General features: G+C 33.2%; 1 protein-coding gene across 12 annotated transcripts in view; it reads left to right on the top strand.

Annotated features, from left to right (window-relative positions):
* LCORL (ligand dependent nuclear receptor corepressor like) overlaps window positions 1-20,906 on the top strand; it is a 167,578-nt gene that overhangs the window by 43,490 nt on the left and 103,182 nt on the right. For 6 of the 12 annotated variants that reach the window (XM_061164458.1, XM_061164456.1, XM_061164448.1 and 3 more), the window contains exons 2-4: window positions 3,669-3,734; window positions 15,949-16,028; window positions 16,903-17,032. In XM_061164458.1, the coding sequence (XP_061020441.1) occupies window positions 3,669-3,734; window positions 15,949-16,028; window positions 16,903-17,032 (276 nt within the window). Of the gene's footprint in view, window positions 1-3,668; window positions 3,735-13,188; window positions 13,252-15,948; window positions 16,029-16,902; window positions 17,033-18,486; window positions 18,534-20,906 lie in introns of those variants that run through there. The other 6 variants (XM_061164453.1, XM_061164454.1, XM_061164455.1 and 3 more) reach the window with 3 other exon arrangements.

Genomic DNA, 20,906 nt, shown 5'->3' with positions numbered 1-20,906 from the left:
TGTAATTCACTATATCACTATATTAAGAGATTTAAGAAAGAAGAATGACATGGTTATTTCAGTAAATTCAAAATAAATTTGGTGAAAAGTGAAAATGTTATTTACTCAGTCGTGTCCGACTCTTTGCGACCCCATGGACTGTAGCCCACAAGGCTCCTTTGTTCATGAAATTCTTCAGGCAAGAATACTGGAGTGGGTTGCTATTTGCTTCTCCAGGGGATCTTCCTGACCCAGGAATCAAACCCAGATCTCATGCATTGCAGGTAGATTCTTTACTGTCTGAGCTACCAAGGAAGTCATATGGTTAAGAAATTAATTTGGAAAGTGAAAGTGTTAGTTTCTCAGTCGTGTCCAACTCTTTGCGACCCTATGGACTGTAGCCCACCAGGCTCCTTTGTTCACCAAATTCTTCAGGCAAGAATACTGGAGTGGGTTGCCATTCCCTTCTCCAAGGGATTTTCCTGACCCAGGGACCAAACCCGGATCTACTGCATTGTAGGCAGATTCTTTACCATCTATAGGTAAAGTCAAATTTGATTCTCACCTGTAAAAAATGAGAAAGAAAGAAATTTTGTCATTTGTCACAAGGTGGATGGACTTAGAAGGTATTGTGGTTTGTGAAATGAATCAAACAGAGCAAGACAAATACTTATCTTTTCACTTATAAATGAAATCTAAAAACTAAAACAAATTGACAAATATAGCAAAACAGACTTACAGATATAACAAACTACTAATTACCAGAGGGAAGAGGAGTGAAAGAATGGGCAAACTATGTGAAAGGGATTGAGCGGTACAAACTACTAGGTATGAAATAAATAAGTTATAGGATTGTAATCTATAGCACAAGGAATATAGTCAGTATTTTATAATAGCTTTATATGGAGTGTAGCCTATAAAAATACTGAATTACTGTGTCATATACCTGGAATACAGTATTACAAATCAAATATAAACTGACTGATTGATTTGATAAAATTCAGTATCTTTGCATGGTAGGGAAACCCTTGTAGCAAGCTAGACATAGAATGAACTTCCTTAGTGTGATAAGCAGTATTTCTCTTAAAACAACAGACGTACTTATTAATGATAAAACTTGGGATGCTTTCCCATTTAGGTCGGGTGTAAGTCAACAGTGCTTACTGCCACCACCAATTTTCAACATCATACTGAGGTCCTAGATAAGACAGTGAAGCAAGGGCCAGAAACAAGACATCTATAAGGATTAAAAAGGAACAACAAGAAAAACAACCTACCATTATCTATAGATGATACATTTGTGTATGTAGAGCAGTAGTCATGTATGGGTGTGAGCGTTGGACCATAAAGAAAGCTGAGCACCGAAGAATTGATGCTTTTGAACTGTGGTGTTGGAGAAGACTCTTGACAGTCCCTTGGACTGCAAGGAGATCCAACCAGTCCATCCTAAAGGGAATTAGTCCTGACTATTCATTGGAAGGACTGATGTTGAAGCTGAAACTCCCAATACTTTGGCCACCTGATGTGAAGAACTGACTCATTGGAAAAGACCCTGATGCTGGGAAAGATTGAAGGTGGGAGGAGAAGGGGAAGACAGAGGATGAGATGGTTGGATGGCATCACTGACTCAATGCATATGAGTTTGAGTAAACTCTGGGAGTTGGTGATGGACAGGGAGGCCTGGCGTGCGGCAGTCCATGGGGTCTCAAAGAGTCGGACGCGACTGAGCTGAACTGAAGAGCATTTCCAGATGAATTATTATAATTAGAGTTTAGCAATGTCTTCAGATACAAAGTCAATATACAAACATCAACTGTGTTTCTATAAGCTCACAAAAAACAAAACTTTTTAACTAAAGGTATCATTTAATTTAGCACCAATGCTATGCAGTATAAATAAATCTTAGCAGGCTATATGTAAGATCTTGATCTTAATCTTTTGAAGAGCTGAGAAATCCAGTAGAACAAGAATGTAAGTCCCTGTTTGCTTTCTTTTCAGACTTAAATCTAGGAAATAGTCATTGTTTAAATTCAGTATGCTTATCTAGGGAGGGCCTATACAGTTTGTGCAAAATACCACAGAATAGTATTCTAAAGTAGTTGTTTGCAGTATTACTTTTGGAGTAAATTGATCACAGAAAATGAATATCTTGTAAATAGAGATTTGGGGCTTGTTTCTTCTGAATCTTTTGTCTAACAGTAAGTCTTTTCTGTAAGCATTCTTGAAAGCATTCTCTGGTGGGAGTTCATTCACTTTTCTACCTGAACTTTCCACTGTGGGAACTAGCTCTGAATCATTTCACAGAAATTTTATTAAAGTACGTATTTACCAAGTATCATGGTAGCTATCTTACTTGGTAAAATTTTAAGACATTAGTTCTAAGATGCATCGTTTCTTCATAGTCTACTAAGTTAATGTCACTTTTTGACTGAGATCATTGATTTTAACATGCATCTTGACTATAGAGATTTTTGTTTTTTAAAAACTTTTTATGATTTACAAAACATTCCTCTAGAAATATTTCTACTCTTTTATAGTTTAAAAATAACTGCATAGAAAATCTACTTTATAGTTCATTTTTCGGGTCTATCATGCTGTGTTTAGTTTTTTTCCTTCATAATTGAAGCGTCCTTAAAGTAGTTCCTTTTCTTGTTTTCCCAGTTATTTTGCCATCCTGGCCATTTTCCTCTGGATGTCTTATAGTTTGTCAGTAACTTTCTTAATACTGAATATGATACAGACTTCAAAAAGAAAATTATAAAATCTTAGTATATCCAGAAAGTTGTATACTCTGAATTTATGAACTAGAGTTTTGTTAATAAGATTTTCAGTAGTTTTTTCCTTCAAACAAGGCAAGATTGTTTTTTAATTTTTGCAAGTAGGTTTAAATTGTAAGAATTTAAATTGTAGGTTTAAACTTTTTCCTTAAAACAAGGCAGAATGGTTTTATTTTTTGTAAGTAGGTTTAAATTGTAAGAAATCGCAAGAATTTCTCCGTATTGACACTCATTTACTCACTTTTAAAATTGAAGTTAAAGATGCTACTTTTTAAAAAGTTAACATTTTTTCATAACCAGTATAAACAGGATTGTAATACATGTCTTTTCCAGTTATTCTTTTTCTCTCTACAAAGTCATTGCAAAACAAACCTGCCCATTATTTTAACCTGGGAATGTTTCAAAATGACAAAGAAGTTTACTTGTTTTATAAGTGAATATTTACATTTGAATATTTATATATATATTTTTTTTACAATCATAATTCCTGATAGTCATTGTGTGACTTTTTACTATGTTTTATATATTCCCAGTTCAGCTTAATTCATCTAGAGGGAAACTGACACCTCATAGTATGTTAAAATTATCAGATTGATGTAGACTGTGGCTTCCCAGGTGGCACAGTGGTAAAGAATCCACCTGCCAGTGCAGGAGACACAAGAGACATGGGTTTGATCCCTAGGTCAGAAAGATCCCCTAGAGGAGGAAATGGTAACTTACTCTAGTATTCTTGCCTGGAAAATTCCATGGACAGAGGAGCCTGGTGGGCTAGTGTCCATGGGGTCACAGAGTCAGATACAGCTGAAGGTGTGCGCGTTCACACACACACACACACACACACACACTCTCACGTAGAGTTTATGGGTAAGCTTTTTTAGTAGCTAATATACTTTTCTCTCTTTAATAACACAGGTTTTGAGAGTATTTTAGAAGGGCTTTATGGACCACGGCTACGAAGAGACCTCAGTTTATTTGAAGGTAATAATTCTTAAATTCTATTTAAAAATTTTAATCTTCAGTTCATTTTACAAGTGAAAAATAGTTGTTTTATACTAGCATTATATTAAAATGAATTTGTGATCTTGTTTAATTAGAAAATACTTTAAAATAAATGATCCAAATATTATTTCTGTTATTACATAATGTTATAATATTATAACTTTAGTACACTATTTTAGTACAAAATAGGAAACAAAGCTTGGTTTTTAGCTTAATGATAAAATTTAACTTTTGTTATTTTAAACATTATGTTCCCTGACTTACTCTTAAAGAGGACTCAAAGGGGTTCAATTAAATAAATCTCTCATTACTTACGATACAGGCAGCCTGGAACTCAGATGTCGCTCTGAGGTATCCTGCTGTGTGTGTTCAGAGCTTTAATACCATTTGTTGTTTATTATAGCCTCCTCTTCCAAACACTTTAGCATAAATCCTGGTAGAAAATTTTGATCTGTGCTATGATTGCTGTGATGTAGTTTAGTTTTTTATTTCTTGCTTGGAAACAGAGCATTATGAGAGGACATTTTTGTAGACATTGAAATTTTATAGTATAGCTCATTCACAAAATGAGTGATGTTAGTGTAGATTTTCTTGTTTGGTTTTGGTATAATTCTTTCTGAATCTCTTACCTGTTCAGTTTTATATGCTAACTCTGTTATCTTCTGTTCTCCTGGTACTTCCCATTCTACAAAGACCCAAGGTATTTTGTGCAAATAAATCTTTTGAGTTGAGGGAGAGATAGTGATGTTAGGAGCAATCAAGTTTCCACTCATACTCTCTCTCTCATTTTTTAATGTTGAGCTGAATAATTGAGTTATGAACCATAGAGCTGAAATCGGTATCAAAGACCATTTGTGCCAACCACCCATGTTCAGTCAGATGAATGATACCCATGCGGAACATGACTTTTAGGATGAAGACTCAAAAATGTGCCTGTTCTAGTGTTTTTTGTTGTTGCTGTTCTAGTGTTTTATCCTTCTTATGGCTAAAATCTTTTTATATCTATTCATTTCTTATTTCATTTAGCATAGTTTAATACTGCATTAAGTATTTTTACCTGATATATTTATAAGCAAAACTGGTTTTATTTTCACTTATTTTTCTGAGCATATAAATGAAGAAAGAAAAAAAAATCTAAAAACACAAGTATTTAACATATGTTTGGTATTTCTTCAACCTTTCTTTTTAGACCTACTCTCCTCATTCAGATCAGAAACAGCATTATACCTAATTGCCTGCTGATAACCCAGATGCAACTTGTAACTCTTAAGCTTCCCCGAATTTCATTTATCTTTATATAATTATATAGGTATATATTTATGTTCCTTCAGAAATTAGTTGTTTCGTATATAAAGGGCAGAAAGTTCTAATGAAATAAAGTCTTATATTTTGTTTTTAAACTAGTATTTCCTTGATATACAAGTAACACATGTTCACTTTTAGAAACTAGAAAATACAAATAAATCTGAAATAAAATATTACTCTTAGTTCCACGACCCTATAGATATCCTTTAACATTTGTATATAAATTTAAAATATATGTTTGGATGTAATTATTTTTCTATTAAAGTAGTACATACTGTGTGTACAGTGTGTATAGGTTTTTGTGCTTACTAATTTTGTTCACTAGTATATCATTTAGATATATGAAGTTCTGTGTCATCATTTTTAATGGCAGAAAAGTATTAAATCATATATCTGTGATAATTTAGTGAATTATACCTGTTGCTTCTATTCATCCCATTTTTTCTTTTAATTCTGGTAGATTTTGTACTTTATATCCTCTTTTGTGCTTTTTTTGATGGCAGGATTTATAAAATTAGCTAAGCTGTGGAACTCAATCTTTTTCTCAAACACAGGCGCATATTGATGTTGCTGTTTTTCACCCTAAATGTTTTTTCTTCCAGGTTTCTTAGGTAAAATCTTCCTTCTTTTCTTTACGTTTTTGAATTTTTTTTAAAAAAGGCTTCTAATCAAAGTTGCAGACTTAAGAGGGATGATACTAATTATAGTAATAAATCTATATGTGTGCAAGGGTAAAGAAAGACAGCCATATTATATATTGAAGGAAAGTTACAACACTGCTATCAAAGTGTAGAAGAGCCTTTGAAAAGGTTTGTGGAAGCGATCCACTGTAGAGGTCTCCAGCTTTTTTCTTATACTCTTCTTAAATGTTTGCTTTCTTTGTTCTTATCATTGTTTAAAATGGCTTAATATTTAGATGTTAGGATTACCAAGTGTAGATATTTCTCGTTATACAAATCTACATTCAGGAGGCACATTAGATGAGTGTATGTTTTTATCTAAATCATTGGAAATCTAAACCTTTGTTATTCACTGTCCAAAACACAGGTATCAGATTATTTGGTTAGCATGGGATCCTTATATATTACTCTAAATTATTTTTTACTATAAAATTAAGTGCATAGTATTTTTAGTTTGTAATATATTTAAGTTTTAAATAGACTGCATTGCCAATTTGCTACTATTTTGTGGAAAAATATGTTCTAAATTTCATACTGCTACCTTAAAAGTCAACTCTGGTATACAGTGTGTTTTTTAATTTAAAGGTTTTTATCATATATATTTATATTTTGAGGAGTTCATATTTTAATTCTTGAAATCTGTTCAGAGTCGCCTCCAAATTGAATGGTTTTGAAAGAAGCTTTTGAGTGTTCCTAATTTTTAATTTGTTGGAAACAGAAGTTCTGACTTTGTCTTCTTTGATCCCTTCTCACAACTTTTTGTCCTTTTGGGGAAAACATAACTAACTGCTTTTTAGGGTCAAGTCTCCAAAGAAACTGAATATTGTGAATTTTTTTGTACCCCCTGAAAAGTTCCCTATACTCTATGCCCCTCTTCTACCAACCCAAGATTCACTTGTTCTGCTGTCACATAACGTCTAAGCAGAAATTCACCCTTGTTTTCTGCCTTAGTCAGTCCTTTCTCATGTCTTACCAGGAAACTAGTTTCTTTCATATGTAAGATTGTCTGATTTACTTGCCCTGACTATGGATATTTACTAATACATGAGAAGAGTATGGTAGGCATGTATAAAGTGGCTGATAGATCCCATTGGTTTTTCTCTAGCTGTGCCCACATTTCAAAGAGAAATTATATCAAAGGTATGCAAGTGATTGCATGTTGGCCGGGTCCAGCTTACTGACTGTTTTTGAATGGCCTGTGAGCTAAGAATGGTTTTTATGTTTCTAAATAGTTGAAAAATATCAAAAGAAGATTTAATATTTTGTGACATGTGGAAACTATATGAAGTTCAAATTGAATGTCCAGTTAGTACAGTTTGATTGGAAACAGCCCCTCTCGTTTCTTGACATATTTTCTATAGCTACTTTTGTACTTCAACAGTAGATATGAATGGTTGTGACAGAGACCATATGACCTCCACAACCTAAAATATATATTTTCTGGCCGTTTATAGTAAAGGTTTGCTAATCCATGACTTATAACACTGACCAGCATTTAATATTTTTGGCTTAATATCTTTTTCTCCCCCTATTAGCACTATTGTGATTGAGCAAACAAAACTACCTTTTAGATTTATTGGGTAACATATTTTGAATGCTTATTTTGTATTAGAAACCGTGATGAGCAGTGAGGAAAGAAAAATGAATGCATAGGATCTCTGCCTACTAGGAACTCATTGCCTAATATTAACTAAAAAATGAATAGTTTTGTAATATGAATTGATGATTATTTATATTAAACCAGAGAACCTAGTACTATTTTATAGTTTAGTTATATAAGCTATAGTAGCTTTTCTCAGTGTCTTCACAAAGACTTATCCAAGTGTACAGGCATACCTTAGAGGTATTGCCAGTTCAGTTCCAGACCACTGCAATAAAGAGAGTAACAACAGAGTGAGTCTCATGAAATTTTGGTTTCCCAGTGCATGTAAACTTTTTGTTTTTTACAGTTGTGTTTACACTGTACCATAGTCTATTGTGTGCAATAACATTGTGTTTAAAAAGACTGTGTGATTTTGTTAAAAAAATACTTTATTGCTAAAATATGTTTACCATCTCTTGAACGTTTTGCAAGTCATAATTGTTTTGCTGGTAGAGGGTCTTGCATTGATGTTTATGGCTGCTGACTGATCAAGGTGGTGGTTGCTGTGGTGATTTCTTAAAATAAGACAACAGTGAAGTCTGCCACATTGATTGTCTCTTCCTTTCACAATTTGTATCATTCATCACTATTTGATAGCCTATTACTCACAATAGAACTTCTTTCAAAATTGGAGTCAGTCCTCTCAAAACCTGCCATTGCTTTTCCAGCTAAGTTTATATGATATCCTAAACCCTTTGTTGTCATTTCAACAGTCTTCTGAGCATCTTTACCAGTAAATGCCATCTCAGGAAACCACTTTCTTTGTTCATTCATAAGAAGCACCTTCTTCTTATGATAAAGAAGTTTTATCATGAATTTGTAATGATTCAGTCACATCTTCAGTTTTCACTTCTAGTTCCAGTTCTCTTGCTGTTTCCACCACATCTGCAGCTACTTTCTCCACTGAAGTCTTGGAACCCTTCAAAGTCATCCATGAGAGTTGGAATCATCTGCTTCAAAACTCCTGTTAATGTTAATATTTTGACCTCTCCCCTTGAATCATTGATGTTTTTCATGGCGAATGGTGAATCCTTTTCAAAAATTTTCAGTTTACTTTGCCCAGATCCATCAGAGGAATCACTGTCTATGGCAATTATAACTTTATGAAATGTTTTTCTTAAATAATAAGAATTGAAAGTGGAAATGATTCCTGATCCATGGGCTGTGCAATGGCTGTTGTATTAGCAGAAGAAAACAACATAACTCTCATTGTACACCTCCATCGGAGCTCTTGAGTGATCAGGCGCATTGTCAATGAGCAGTCAGATTTACATTTTGAAAGGAATTTTTTTATTCTGAGTAGTAGATCTCAACAGTGAGCTTAAAATATTCAGTAAACCATGTTGTCAACAGATGTGCTGTCATCCAAGCTTTGTTGTCCCATTTATAGAGCACAGTTTGGGTTTTGGGGATGGTAAATGAGCATTGGCTTCAACTTCAAGTTACCAGCAATTGTTAGCCCCTAACAAAAGAGTCAGTCTGTCCTTTGAAGCTTTGAAGGCATGCATTGACTTTCCTCTTTAGCTGTGAAAGTCCTAGATGGCACCTTCTTCCAATATGAGGCTGTTTCATCTATATTTAAAATCTGTTGTTTACTGTGACCATCTTCATTGATTGTTTTAGGTAGATTTTCTGGTAAGCTTGCTGCAACTTCTGCATCAGCACCGTTGCTTCACCTTGCACTTTGATGTTATGCAGATGGTTGCCTTCCTTAAACGTCCTGAACCAATCTCTGCTGCTTCAGACTTCTGTGTCTTCTTCACCTCTCTCAATCTTAATTGAATTGAAGGGAATTAGGGCCTTGCTCTGGATTAGGCTTTGGCTTAAGGGAATGTCTTTGGTTTTGGTTTAAGAATACCCACTCCAGTATTCTTGGGCTTCCTTTGTGGCTGAGCTGGTAAAGAATCTGCCTGCAATGTGGGAAACCTGGGTTCAATCCCTGGGTTGGGAAGATCCCCTGGAGAAGGGAAAGGCTACCCACTCCAGTCTTCTGGCCTGGAGAATTCCATGGACTATACAGTCCATGGGGTCGCAAAGAATCGGACATGATGGAGTGACTTTACTTCTCTAAGGGAATGTTGTGGCAGGTTATCCAGACCACTAAAATTTTCTTCATATCAGAAATAAGACTGCTTTGGTTTCTTGTCATTTATATGTTTACTTTTATTTTCCGTTAAGAACTTTTTCTTTGCATTCACAAATTGGCTGTTTGGCATAATGTGGCCTAGCCTTCAGCCTATCTCAACTTTATGCTTTCCTCACTAAGCTTAATCATTTCTAGCTCTTGATTTTAAAGTGAGAGACTTACTACTCCTCCTTTCACTTGAACTTTTAGAGGTCATTGTAGGGTTATTAACTGGCCTGATTTCAGTATTATTGTGTTTCAGGGAATAAGGCCCAATGAGAGGGAGACAGACTGGGGACAGGCCATTTGGTGGTATAGTCAGAACACACACACGAAGATATACAGTGGAAAAAAAGACAGTCTCTTCCGCAAGTGGTATTGGGAAAGTTGGACAGCTGCATGTAAATCAGTGAAGTTAGAACACATCCTCACACCATATACAAAAATAAAGTCAGCTTGGCTTAAATACTTAAATAGGAGAAATGACACCATAAAACTCTGAGAAAAGAACTTACACAAAACATTCTCTGATGTAAATCGTACTAATGTTTTCTTAGGCCAGTCTCCCAAGGCAATAGAAATAAAAGCAAAAATACACAAACGGAGCCTAATCAAAGTTAAAAACTTTTGTACAGCAAAAGAAACCACAAGCAAAACGAAAAGACACCCTACAGAGTGGGAGAAAATATTTGCAAATTATGTGACCAACAAGGGTTTAATTTCCAAAATATACACACATCTCATACAACTCAACAACAACAAAAAAACAGATAACCCAATTGAAAAATGGGTAGTAGACCTAAATAGACATTTCTACAAAGAAGACATGCAGATGGCCAAAAGGCACATGAGAAGATGCTCAGCATCACTAATTATTAGAGAAATGTAAATCAAAACTATAATTATTGACCACTTCAGACCTGTCAGAATGGCCATCATTAAAAAGTCTGCAAATAACAAATGCTGGAGAGGGAGTGGAGAAAAGAGAACCTTGTTCCACTGTTGGTGGGAATGTAAGTTGATACAACCACAGTGGAGAACAGTATGGAGGTTCCTCAAAAAACTAAAAATAAAGTTACCATATGAGCTTGTAATCCTACTCCTGAGCATACATTTAGACAAAACTATAATTCAAAAGGATACATGCAACCGTGTGTTCATAGTGGCACTATTCACAATAGCCAAAAGACAGAAGCAACCTAAGTGTCCATTGACAGATGAATGCATAAAGAAGATGTGGTGTATATACACAATGGAATAGTACTTAAGTCATAAAAAGAATGAAATAATGCCATTGCAACAACATGGATGTACTTGGAGATTATCATATTAAGTGAAGTAAATCAGAAAGAAAAACGAATACAATATGATGTCATTTATATGCGGAATCTAAAATATGATACAGATGAACTCATATATGAAACAGAAACAGACTCACAGACATAGGGAAGAGACTTGTGGTTGCTATGAGGAAGTGGGTGGGGAGGGATAGATTGGGAGTTTGAGGTAAGCAGATACAAACCACTATGTATAGAATGGATTAAACAGCAAGATCCTATTGTATAGCACAAGATTTAAAATATCTTGTAATTAAACCATAATGGAAAAGAATATAAACATATATTTATATGTTTATATGTATATATATAACTGAATAACTTTGTTGTACAACAGAAATTAACAGAACATTGTAAGTTAACTATACTTCAATAAAATAAAGAACACATATAGAACATTTATTGATTAAATTTCCCATCTTATATCAGCTCAGTTCTTGGCACCCTAAAGAAATTATAATAGTTAAAAGATCACTGATCACAAATGACCATAGCAAATATAATAATGAAAAAGTTTGAAATGTGAGAATTACAAAAATGTGTGACACAAGAGACTCAAAATGAATAAATGCTCTTGAAAAAAATGGCACTGATAGACTTGCTCAGCACAGTGTTGCCACAAACCTTCAGTTTGTTTAAAAAAAAAAAAAAAATTGTATCTGTGAGGTACACTAAAACAAAGTAGAACAAAACAATAAAACTGCCTTTTCCAGATGTGCCACAGTTTGCTTATCCATTCACCTATTTGAAAGACTTCCTTATCACTTCCTAGGTTTGGCAATCATGATTAAGCCTGCTCTCAACACGTGTGTGCAAGTTTTTGTGTGGACATACATTTTCAACTTACTTGGATAAATACCTAGGAGCATGATTGCTAGATCCTTTGGACAGAGTATGTCAGCCTGTCTTCAAGAGTGGCTGTACTGTTTTGTGTTTCCACCAGCAGTGAATTTAGGTTCCTTTTGCTCTGTATCCTGACCAGTATTTCGTGTCGTCAGTGTTTTGGACTTAACTATTTTAATGGGTGTGTAGTGGTATCTTGACGTAATTTGCATTTCTCTAATGGCATTTCCTATGCTGTTTTGCTATCTGCATATCTTCTTGAGTGAGGTGTCCAGACAGGTTTTGAAGTCAAGAATGAGTTAGGAAATATTTCCTCTGCTTCTGTTTCATGGAACAGATTATGGAGAAACCATTTGGGGTGGTGCTTTCTGTTCGGGGAGGCTATAACTATTGATTTAGTCCCTTTAATTGATAAGTGCCTTTTGAGGTTTTGTATTTTTTTTGTGAGATTGATAGATTGTGTCTTTCAAGAAGTTTGTCCGTTTTACCCAAAATGGTGGGAAAATAATGTTGTCCATAATATTCTTTTGTTATTCTTTTAATGTTCATAAGATCAATAGTGATAGCCCATCTTTCATTTCTGTTGTTTTTTCTTTTTTTTTCCTCATTTAATTGGCTAGAGGTTTACCATTTTATTGATCTTTAAAAAAATCAACTGATCCTAATTTTTTAAAAGGCATAGAATATAAACTGGAAGGATATATTGCAGAATGTTAATCATTATTCTATAGGTGATGAGATCATAGTTTTTCTCTTCTCTGTAATTTCAGTTTAGTTAATATATAGTTCATAATTAAAGATTATCTTAATTATATTGCCTACTGTTCAGTATCTTTTATCAAAATTAACAGTTATAATCACTATTTTGTGATCTTAATGAAAAATTTAGTTTCAGTATTCTCTTTAATCATTTTTCATTGAGCTTTGTCTTTAGGAACTCCGGGTTTATTATTTGTGGCTAGAGGTACTGAAGAGAATAAAAACATTCAAAAGAAGTGTGATTAGTTAAAAGAAAATGAAAGTAACATTTTCTGGACTTAACGTGTTTTGCATATGTTCTTATGTAATTTTTACTACAGCCTTAAGATGCCATTATTACCCTCATTTTACAAATGAGGAAATTGATGTTCAGAGAAGGTAATTTGTCCAAGACCACATCTGGTATGTGGAAAGACCATGATTCAGTACAAGGCTCTGTAATTTCAAAGTCTGTTATCTTTCCCAGATAGATTAGATAAATGATTGGAACCAGACTTTGACCACAAAGAATATGTATACATGGTGGAAAGGTTGATTTTTATCATTTATTTACTATCAGTTTTCATATATGACATTGCCTTTATTAATAAGGCTAGTTGTATAATGTACATAACTTGACCTTTTTGAGCTTATAACTTCATGTATTAAAATTTCAAAATGAGAGACAACTTATTTTAGAGATGACTATCTGATTCATTGTCAAATTTTGTTTGAGAGATAAAATGAATGTGTTTTGTTGTAGTGCTTATTTAATTTTTATGACCTGAAAGGACAACCTGGACAGAGGGAGAAGTCTGGCTTCCAGGTGATTTTTCAAAATCGCTTTTCCTATATATAAAAAAATGTATATACCACCATCATTTATTTGAATTGAAAATTAAAAGTTGCTATATAAAGAGTAACTATTTTAAAGTAAATTCATAGATTTCCAAACATAGTAACATTTAATGGCATTTGTGTAATCATTGATTATTCAGTGCCATTTAACCATGTATAGGCATTTGTTTTAATTAAATTTCCTTGAAGAACTTCACCTAAAATGACTGAAATAAATAAGGATTATCTCAGCATGCCCAGTTTTATTTTACAACTGGTAATTGTCTGAATTAACCTAAAGTTGTTGTCCCTTGAGTCAACATATTTTTCATTTAAGCTTTATGAAACCTTTCAATGATTTTTCAAAAATATCTTTTCCAGACCTACTAGCTATTTTTCAAAAATCCTAATTGGGACTTCCCTGGTGTCCAGTGGCTAAGACTGCACTCCCAATGCAGGGGGCCCAGATCAGGGAACTAGATTCCTCATGCCAAAACTAAGAGCCCAAATGCTGCAACTAAAGATCCTGAATACTGCAACTTAAGACTGGCACAGCCAAATAAATATTAAAAAAAAAAAAACCCCAGTGCTGGAGTCCTTTCATATTTCCAGTTCTTGAGGCCATAATTTTTAAAAGCAGTTAATATTTCCTTGATCTATCAAAATTATGCTTGGCATATGAGTCAAGTTTTAGTACAGTAATGCTGCGTTACAAACAGCTTCAAAATATATTTCATGCTTATGGGTGACTATTCATTGGAGTCTACGCTGTGGATGGGGTTTACATCTCCTCATGACTCCACGTTCCAGACTGAATGGATAACGGCTTTATGGGGCAAGTTCTTCTGATGTTGGATGGTGAAAGTTCAAGATAATTACCATGGGGAATTTGCCATGTCTTTTAAAGCCTCTGTTTAGAGTGGTATACTGTCACTTCTTATATATTCATTTCATTGGTCGGAGAGCTGTGCCTCACTCTCTGTAAGAGACACTGCATAATCTTACATTCAAGAGTGTGAGTCTGTGATTCTGATATAATGACTGGGTAAAAAGTTGGAAAAAATTATGAACCTGCATAACTACAGTTCTGGGTTTTTAATTGTACAGATTATGTAAACCTTTTGATTTGTCAGATTGTTTACACAAAGTGATCAGTTTTCTTAAGCAGATACTCAATTAAAGCTATCTGTCTTCTGCAAACTAACTTTATTAAATACATGTGTCATAGTACAGAATTTAAAAAATAATGACTAGTGACTCTACCTGATTAATAGTTAGCCTTTGCATGATGTTTTGTAGTTTATAAAATATTTTAATATTTTAAAAATTTGATCACAAATAAGTTAGGTGACAGAATCCTTATTTTACGGATATGAAAATTAAAAGCCTGGCTTAGCAAGGCTATAGCTAGTAGGTTCCATCCCAGATTTTTGGAGACTTCAAATCCAGTCATCTTTCCATTACTCCATACTGGATCTTATGTTCCCATTCCCTGTTCTTTTCCAAGTTTAAATAAATAATGGGAATATTTCTGGACCACTGCCAGAAATGAAAGGAATCTATCACTGTACTCTTTATATTCCAACAAATTATAGATCTTCTATTCTGACCTATGTATCTGAATTAATGCAAGAGTATCACAGGGGCTGAACCTATCTAGTATTTATTCATTATCATTCCAGAAAGATGAGTTTATTTCCTTTGTAGTTTAGCAGAAAACAAGTATTTATTTCATTAAATATTTCAAAAGTATAAGAGAAATTACTGTGGTATACCAGTGCTTTTCAAATTAGTTCTAATGTAGCTGCCTCAGATGATGATGGTTTCTGTATTTGAGGTTCTTGTATGAACTTATTTGGGAAAAGAAATTGGAGGGAGTTTCTGTTGCAAGGAGTAAGTCTGAAAAATCTCTGTCTATACCAAGTATAGTTAGGATGGCAATGTTATTATTTCTTCATAAAATTCCTTCATTTGAAAATGTTTTCCACGAACTCTAATATATTCCAGTAGTTGGATTATAAGGAACATTCTTGTGAAAAAACCCATGTTTCGTATTGAAGAATGTAACTTGTTTACTTGTTTTTTGCCCTAACTTTTACAACAAAGCCTTTAGCAATGTAATAAAAAAATCTGATCTGACTTTTTAGTAGTGGATTTCTATTAAATTTTCTTGGACAGCATTCCATGTTCTCAAATTTGTAGGTGTCTCTGGTGCTTTATTCCATTTCTCTGTTTTATATTGTCATTTGTGCCAAATTTATTCCCTTATCCCATATCTCCCTGTCTGTTCTGATTTCTTTCATAGTGAAAATAAAAATTAGTAGACAATAATAAATCGAGTATTTCAGAAGGTTAAATGATACTTAACACATTATTAACCAGCGACATATTAATGCTACAGGTGTTAGTTTCTGCAGAAATCTCCTGGTCAAATAATGTGTTAAAACTCTATTGTTGGATAATGAATTTATAGCCAGCTCATTGTTCTTGCTACTTTGTCCAATAATAGTGCAAAATTACTCTCCATATTTCTTTTTAAATGTCACCAGTTTAATTTTTTTTTAGGCCTTTCCCCCTTATTTTAGTAGTTAGCTTTTTTGTATGACCCATTGCTGTGGAGAGTGGTAATTTTATTTGTTTTATATAAAGTTAGTGTATTTAATCAATATTTTTCCCTCTTTTGAAGACTGTGAACCAGAAGAGCTGACTGACTGGTCTATGGATGAAAAATGTTCATTTTGTAACCTACAAAGAGAAGCAGTCAGTGTAAGTTTTAGTGCTATAAAATTATTTCTAAACTAATTGCACAGTTGTAACGCAATTTTTTTAAACTTAATTTGTTCTGAGAATTCTTACAGTGAAAGTTAAATACTTGATTTTGGTAATGAGAAGAATATTTTGAAGTCTCTACATTTAGCTTAACTTGCAGGTAAAAATCCCAGTATACTCATCTTTTTTGCTTATTTCACCTTTCTTTCTTAGAACTCCCTGACTCATAAAGTTCAGTTCAGTTCTGTTTTGTATTTAGGTAGACGAAGGTGAGCCTGGTTTGATCTGAGACTACCTTACAGTCTGATTTCTTAGGAATCAGTGGTTGGAAGATAATGTACTACTTTTTAGATTTTTACTTTTTCATGAAATCTTTTGGATATCATAATTATCTCCTGTGAAATAATTATTAGTTTCTACTATAAACAGGGCATAAACTAGACAAGTAGAATCTTCTTGTACAGTAGGAATTCCTAATTCTTTTAATACTGTTGTGAGAATGGCTGAGAAGAAATGGGAACTTTGAGAACTTGCACCCATTTTGGTCATGTTAGTGGGTAAACATCTGCTTTGTTCTTAAAACTCTCATTACTGGCATGCTATATAGTGAATTTATTTAATAATATATTTTATCTTTTCTCCCCCTTCCTCCTTTTTGACAGTAGTTTTGCTAAGAAATAAGGCTAGTTTGGCCCTCTATCAAAGATAAATTTCTTTTTTCCTGACTCCTTCCCAAATTTTATGTTCTGTATATAATTTGACTTATTTAAAAGAACAAATGAACATTTAGAGAATTTCTTTTTGCCATTTTAGTGGAGTCCCATGTTTAAATAAAAAGTGATTTTTTTATGATATTTTCTTCTAATTTTAGGATTGTATACCATCTCTTGATTCTTCACAGTCAACACCAACAGAGGAGCTATCATCTCAGGGCCAGTCCAACACTGAAAAGATTGAATGCCAAGCAGAAAATTACCTAAATGCACTCTTTCGAAAGAAAGGTAATATTGATATACTTTGTCATTTAAAATTTGTAATAGAGACCTAAAATATATGAATTTTTCTCACATACGAGTTTTTACTATGTCAATCTCCATTCCATTCTTGATTATTTTCTTCTTGGTCCTTAGTTTTTCTCCATATTTTTAGGGACATTAGGATTTGCAGTCACAGAGCTAGCCTTCTGCTAGGCTTTCTCTTCACCATTCTGTTCTCAAATCTCTCCTTGACTTTATTTTGTTAATTACTGTAGGCAGAAGAAAATTTTGTATGCTTTTGGTCTTCCTTATTTTGTTGCTTTTCTCAAGACTGCAAAAGTTCTTTTGTGTTCAGTAAGTGATAGATATAATATATTGCAAAACTGTTTATAGAAATGTAACAGTTAAATCATTTATCAGCCAGGTTGGTAGTATATTTGCTGGCTTGAGACTTCAGTGTTTCTTTGATAGCTTGAATGTGCTATTACAATGTCACTGTTCTTCTTTGCTTCCTGTCTATCTAAACGTTTAATCCAAATAAGAATTGTTTCATGTGTTTCCTTGCTTGATACATATGTATCAGGCAGAATTTGTTTTTATATCTTAAGCTACTTGAGAAAACTAGAGAAATATAGACCCTTCCATTTTTTTTTCTTGGCCATTTCTGCAACAGTAGAATGTCTTAATTTTTACCACGTAAACCTTGGGAATAAGTGATGGTTTAGGGGGAATGCAGGGTGGTAGTGGGAAGATCATCGTACCTCCCAACTTCCAGAGATGAGGAAAATGGTACTGTATTTTCATCTAAGTATTGATAGTGCTTTTAATACTCTTTTGAATTAGGTAACATCAGATATTTTCTGTTAAATAGGTAACTTTCAAGTCTTAATCTGTAATGTTGAATATTGTCCTTACCTTTGAGAAAGGAGGCTTTTGTTCAGTCTTAGTGTTATGAGTTCTTTTATGTGTTGAAATATGAAAATCCTCTGATTAGAAGAATCATTAGCATATTAAAAGGCCTAAAGTTAAGAACTATATATATTTTTAAGTGTATAGGACTGAAAATCTTTCCGTGTGTAATTAAAGTAACTCATATTGAGAAATTGTCATTGTCTTTAAAAGACAAAATTTAAAAACAATTTTGTACATGAGCCAATATAAAAATATTTTACATGCTTTAAGGATTTTGTATTAATTTAGAAAATTTTATTCTGCCTGTATATTTACACTTATAAAAAGAATTACATTCTCAGATTTACATCACAAAGACAGCTGGAGGAAATGTATGCATTTACACACATGCATGCAGTAAGTTTCACTCCTATTAGAACTCATTACTCAGTCTCCTCCTTTGAGTAATTTGTAATGGTAGTAGGTAGAAATTAGTAATAGTAACTTTTAATATTTGATAGTATGGAGTTAACCTGTGCTCCATTGCCCTATTAAGAGTAATCAGTAAAAAATTGGTACTATTTCAGCTGATTCAAGCATCTGGGTCTTCAAGAGGTCTCCTACCAGTGGTTGGGTGAGTGTTCATGGATATTTAGTGACCTCTCCGTTTGGGGATTTTTTGTTTTTCTTCGAGATCTTTGAAGGATCACAGTTTTAAAATAAAAGATTCTTATTAGTAGTATTTTTGCCTTACTTTAGGTCTTTAGTATTTTTATCTTTGTTAATTTCTTTATTTGTGGTCCATCATCACCTTCCAGCTTTAATTAAACCTAAGGACTTTTCTGCTTGTTTACTTGGCTTTGTTTCTGTTGTTTGTTTTTACTTTCTTTGAATGAAATAGTTTTTGAGATTTCCAATATGGTCTGACCAGGATGTGGTTAGAAGATAGTAACTATGTTTTAAATGGTCTTAATTCCTATATGCATTTGTTTCTTTAGTAAGTTCTTTAACTTTGAAACAAAAGGCAAAAAAAAAAAAAAATGTGTTTTTAAAGATAGGAAATACTTCGGAGTCTTTGGAAGCAAATAAAATGCTAATAGCAGCCTCTTGTTGGTGAAGTTTTTATTTGATTCCTGAAAATTTCACAAAGTCAGTCATTTTTAGGAATTCTGGATATTAGTAACATTAGTATTACTGATACTTTGAATCCATTGCTTAGTTTGAGGAACAGAAGCATGTGATCATCTTGCCAAAACACAGAAATCTTTTTAGTATTCTTATTATAGCTTGTTTATTATCTTTCCTAACTACACTTTTATGGACTTTGATGATTTGTTACTTTTATTGAGAACTCACACTTAGGATAATTATTATAGTTGATGTCACCAACTGTGATTGACCACTAAGCCCATTTTGTGCCTTACATCATTTAATCCCAACATTGTTGAGAGATAGATACTCTTGTTTTCATTTTAGCAGATAAAGATAATGAAGCTCAGAGAAGTTAAGTTTTGTGTTGTGAATATTTGAACCCTGGGAAGAAAGTTTTAAAAGGTCAAAGGTGTTTTATGTGAATACTTAGATTCTAAGTATTAAGTAGAAAAACCTTCCTGTTTTCTACTACTTAGCAGCCTAGAATTAGAGGATTATTTTAATTGAATTGGAAAGGCTAGAGAGGATCTATGAGAAATACAGAGCATTCCATCTTTCCTTCATATGAACTATGAACAGCTTTAGTGATTAGTTCCCTTACAGTATTTAATAATTGGAAAACCTTATTATTTAATCTAAATACAGTTTGGACAATTCCTTATATTAGAAGCTAGTCAAAAATACTCTTTGTGGGTTGAATAAGTATAGTCAGGGAGAGGGGATATTTTAGTGTAGAAGTGAATTTTTAACTGATTTTGTATATTCTTTGGAAATGTTTCAGAATTGAGTTCCTTGTAGAGGTTAACCTACATACTTACCTAGAGTGCTAGAGTAGAATGAAACCTCCGTGATAGCAGGGACTTTGTTCTGTTAATTGCAGAATCCTCTGTATATGTAATAGTACTTTTCACATCTTATATCTTCAATAAGTATTTCTTAAATGGATGAATGAGCACTAAGATAAACTGAGCATTAAGATAAACTAAGATATCTTCCAGTTTTTCCACATACTTATGGTATTATATTTACTCCATTTGAAGAACAAAATTGTTTTGCATGTATATATAGTTTATCTTCTACTTTGTACTTAAATTTATTACTATGTTTATCATGAATATCAGTTTATTTGTTTTGAAATGTGGATAAACATAGGCATATAAATATAAAATTCCTTTTTCTGAAGCTATCCTCATAGGATGTAAACTAAATTATTTTGACTTTAGGCTTCATGTTCTCTGATCACCTGAAGCAGTGTAAATCACTAGCTTACAATTCAAGAAGATATCCTATCTTTTATTTTTCAGTTAAAGAAGCCTACTTAACTAAATTGGACAGATAGTATGCACATTGTAGCTGAATGAATCATACTGCTCAGTATATGGTAAAGCCTTCCTTCATCAAAATATGGTGTTTTTCCTACTTTATCCTCCACCACCACCCTTCCCCGGCCCCCCGCCCCGCAACACATATTTAACATTCATTTAACTATTATTCTGGCCATTTATTTTCGAAGACTTTCTTGCTATATAGTTGAAAGCTGCTGTTAAGCAATCTTTTCCCCTTAAATTAATTGATAGCCAGGTTTTATGTAAAGTTTTTCATGCCTTTTCTGAACACAAATCTTTTTCCCTTTAAACTTTTAATTTTTAAGCTTTATAATATTGCATGAAATAAATATTAATACTTCTCATTAATTAATTGGATTGTGACTGATACTAAAACATTTGACTTCTTAGAATCAGGAGTATTAAATCTTTTAGATTGCTTTTCTCTAAATGCAGGTATCTTTGAATGGCTATGTAAATTTGACCTGATTCATTCATGCCCTAAGTATTTCTTCTACAAATGCACCTTT

This window comes from Dama dama, chromosome 17, assembly GCF_033118175.1.
Source record: "Dama dama isolate Ldn47 chromosome 17, ASM3311817v1, whole genome shotgun sequence".
NCBI classification, from domain to species: Eukaryota; Metazoa; Chordata; class Mammalia; order Artiodactyla; family Cervidae; genus Dama; species Dama dama.
This window is presented reverse-complemented; position numbering and strand designations above follow the sequence as displayed.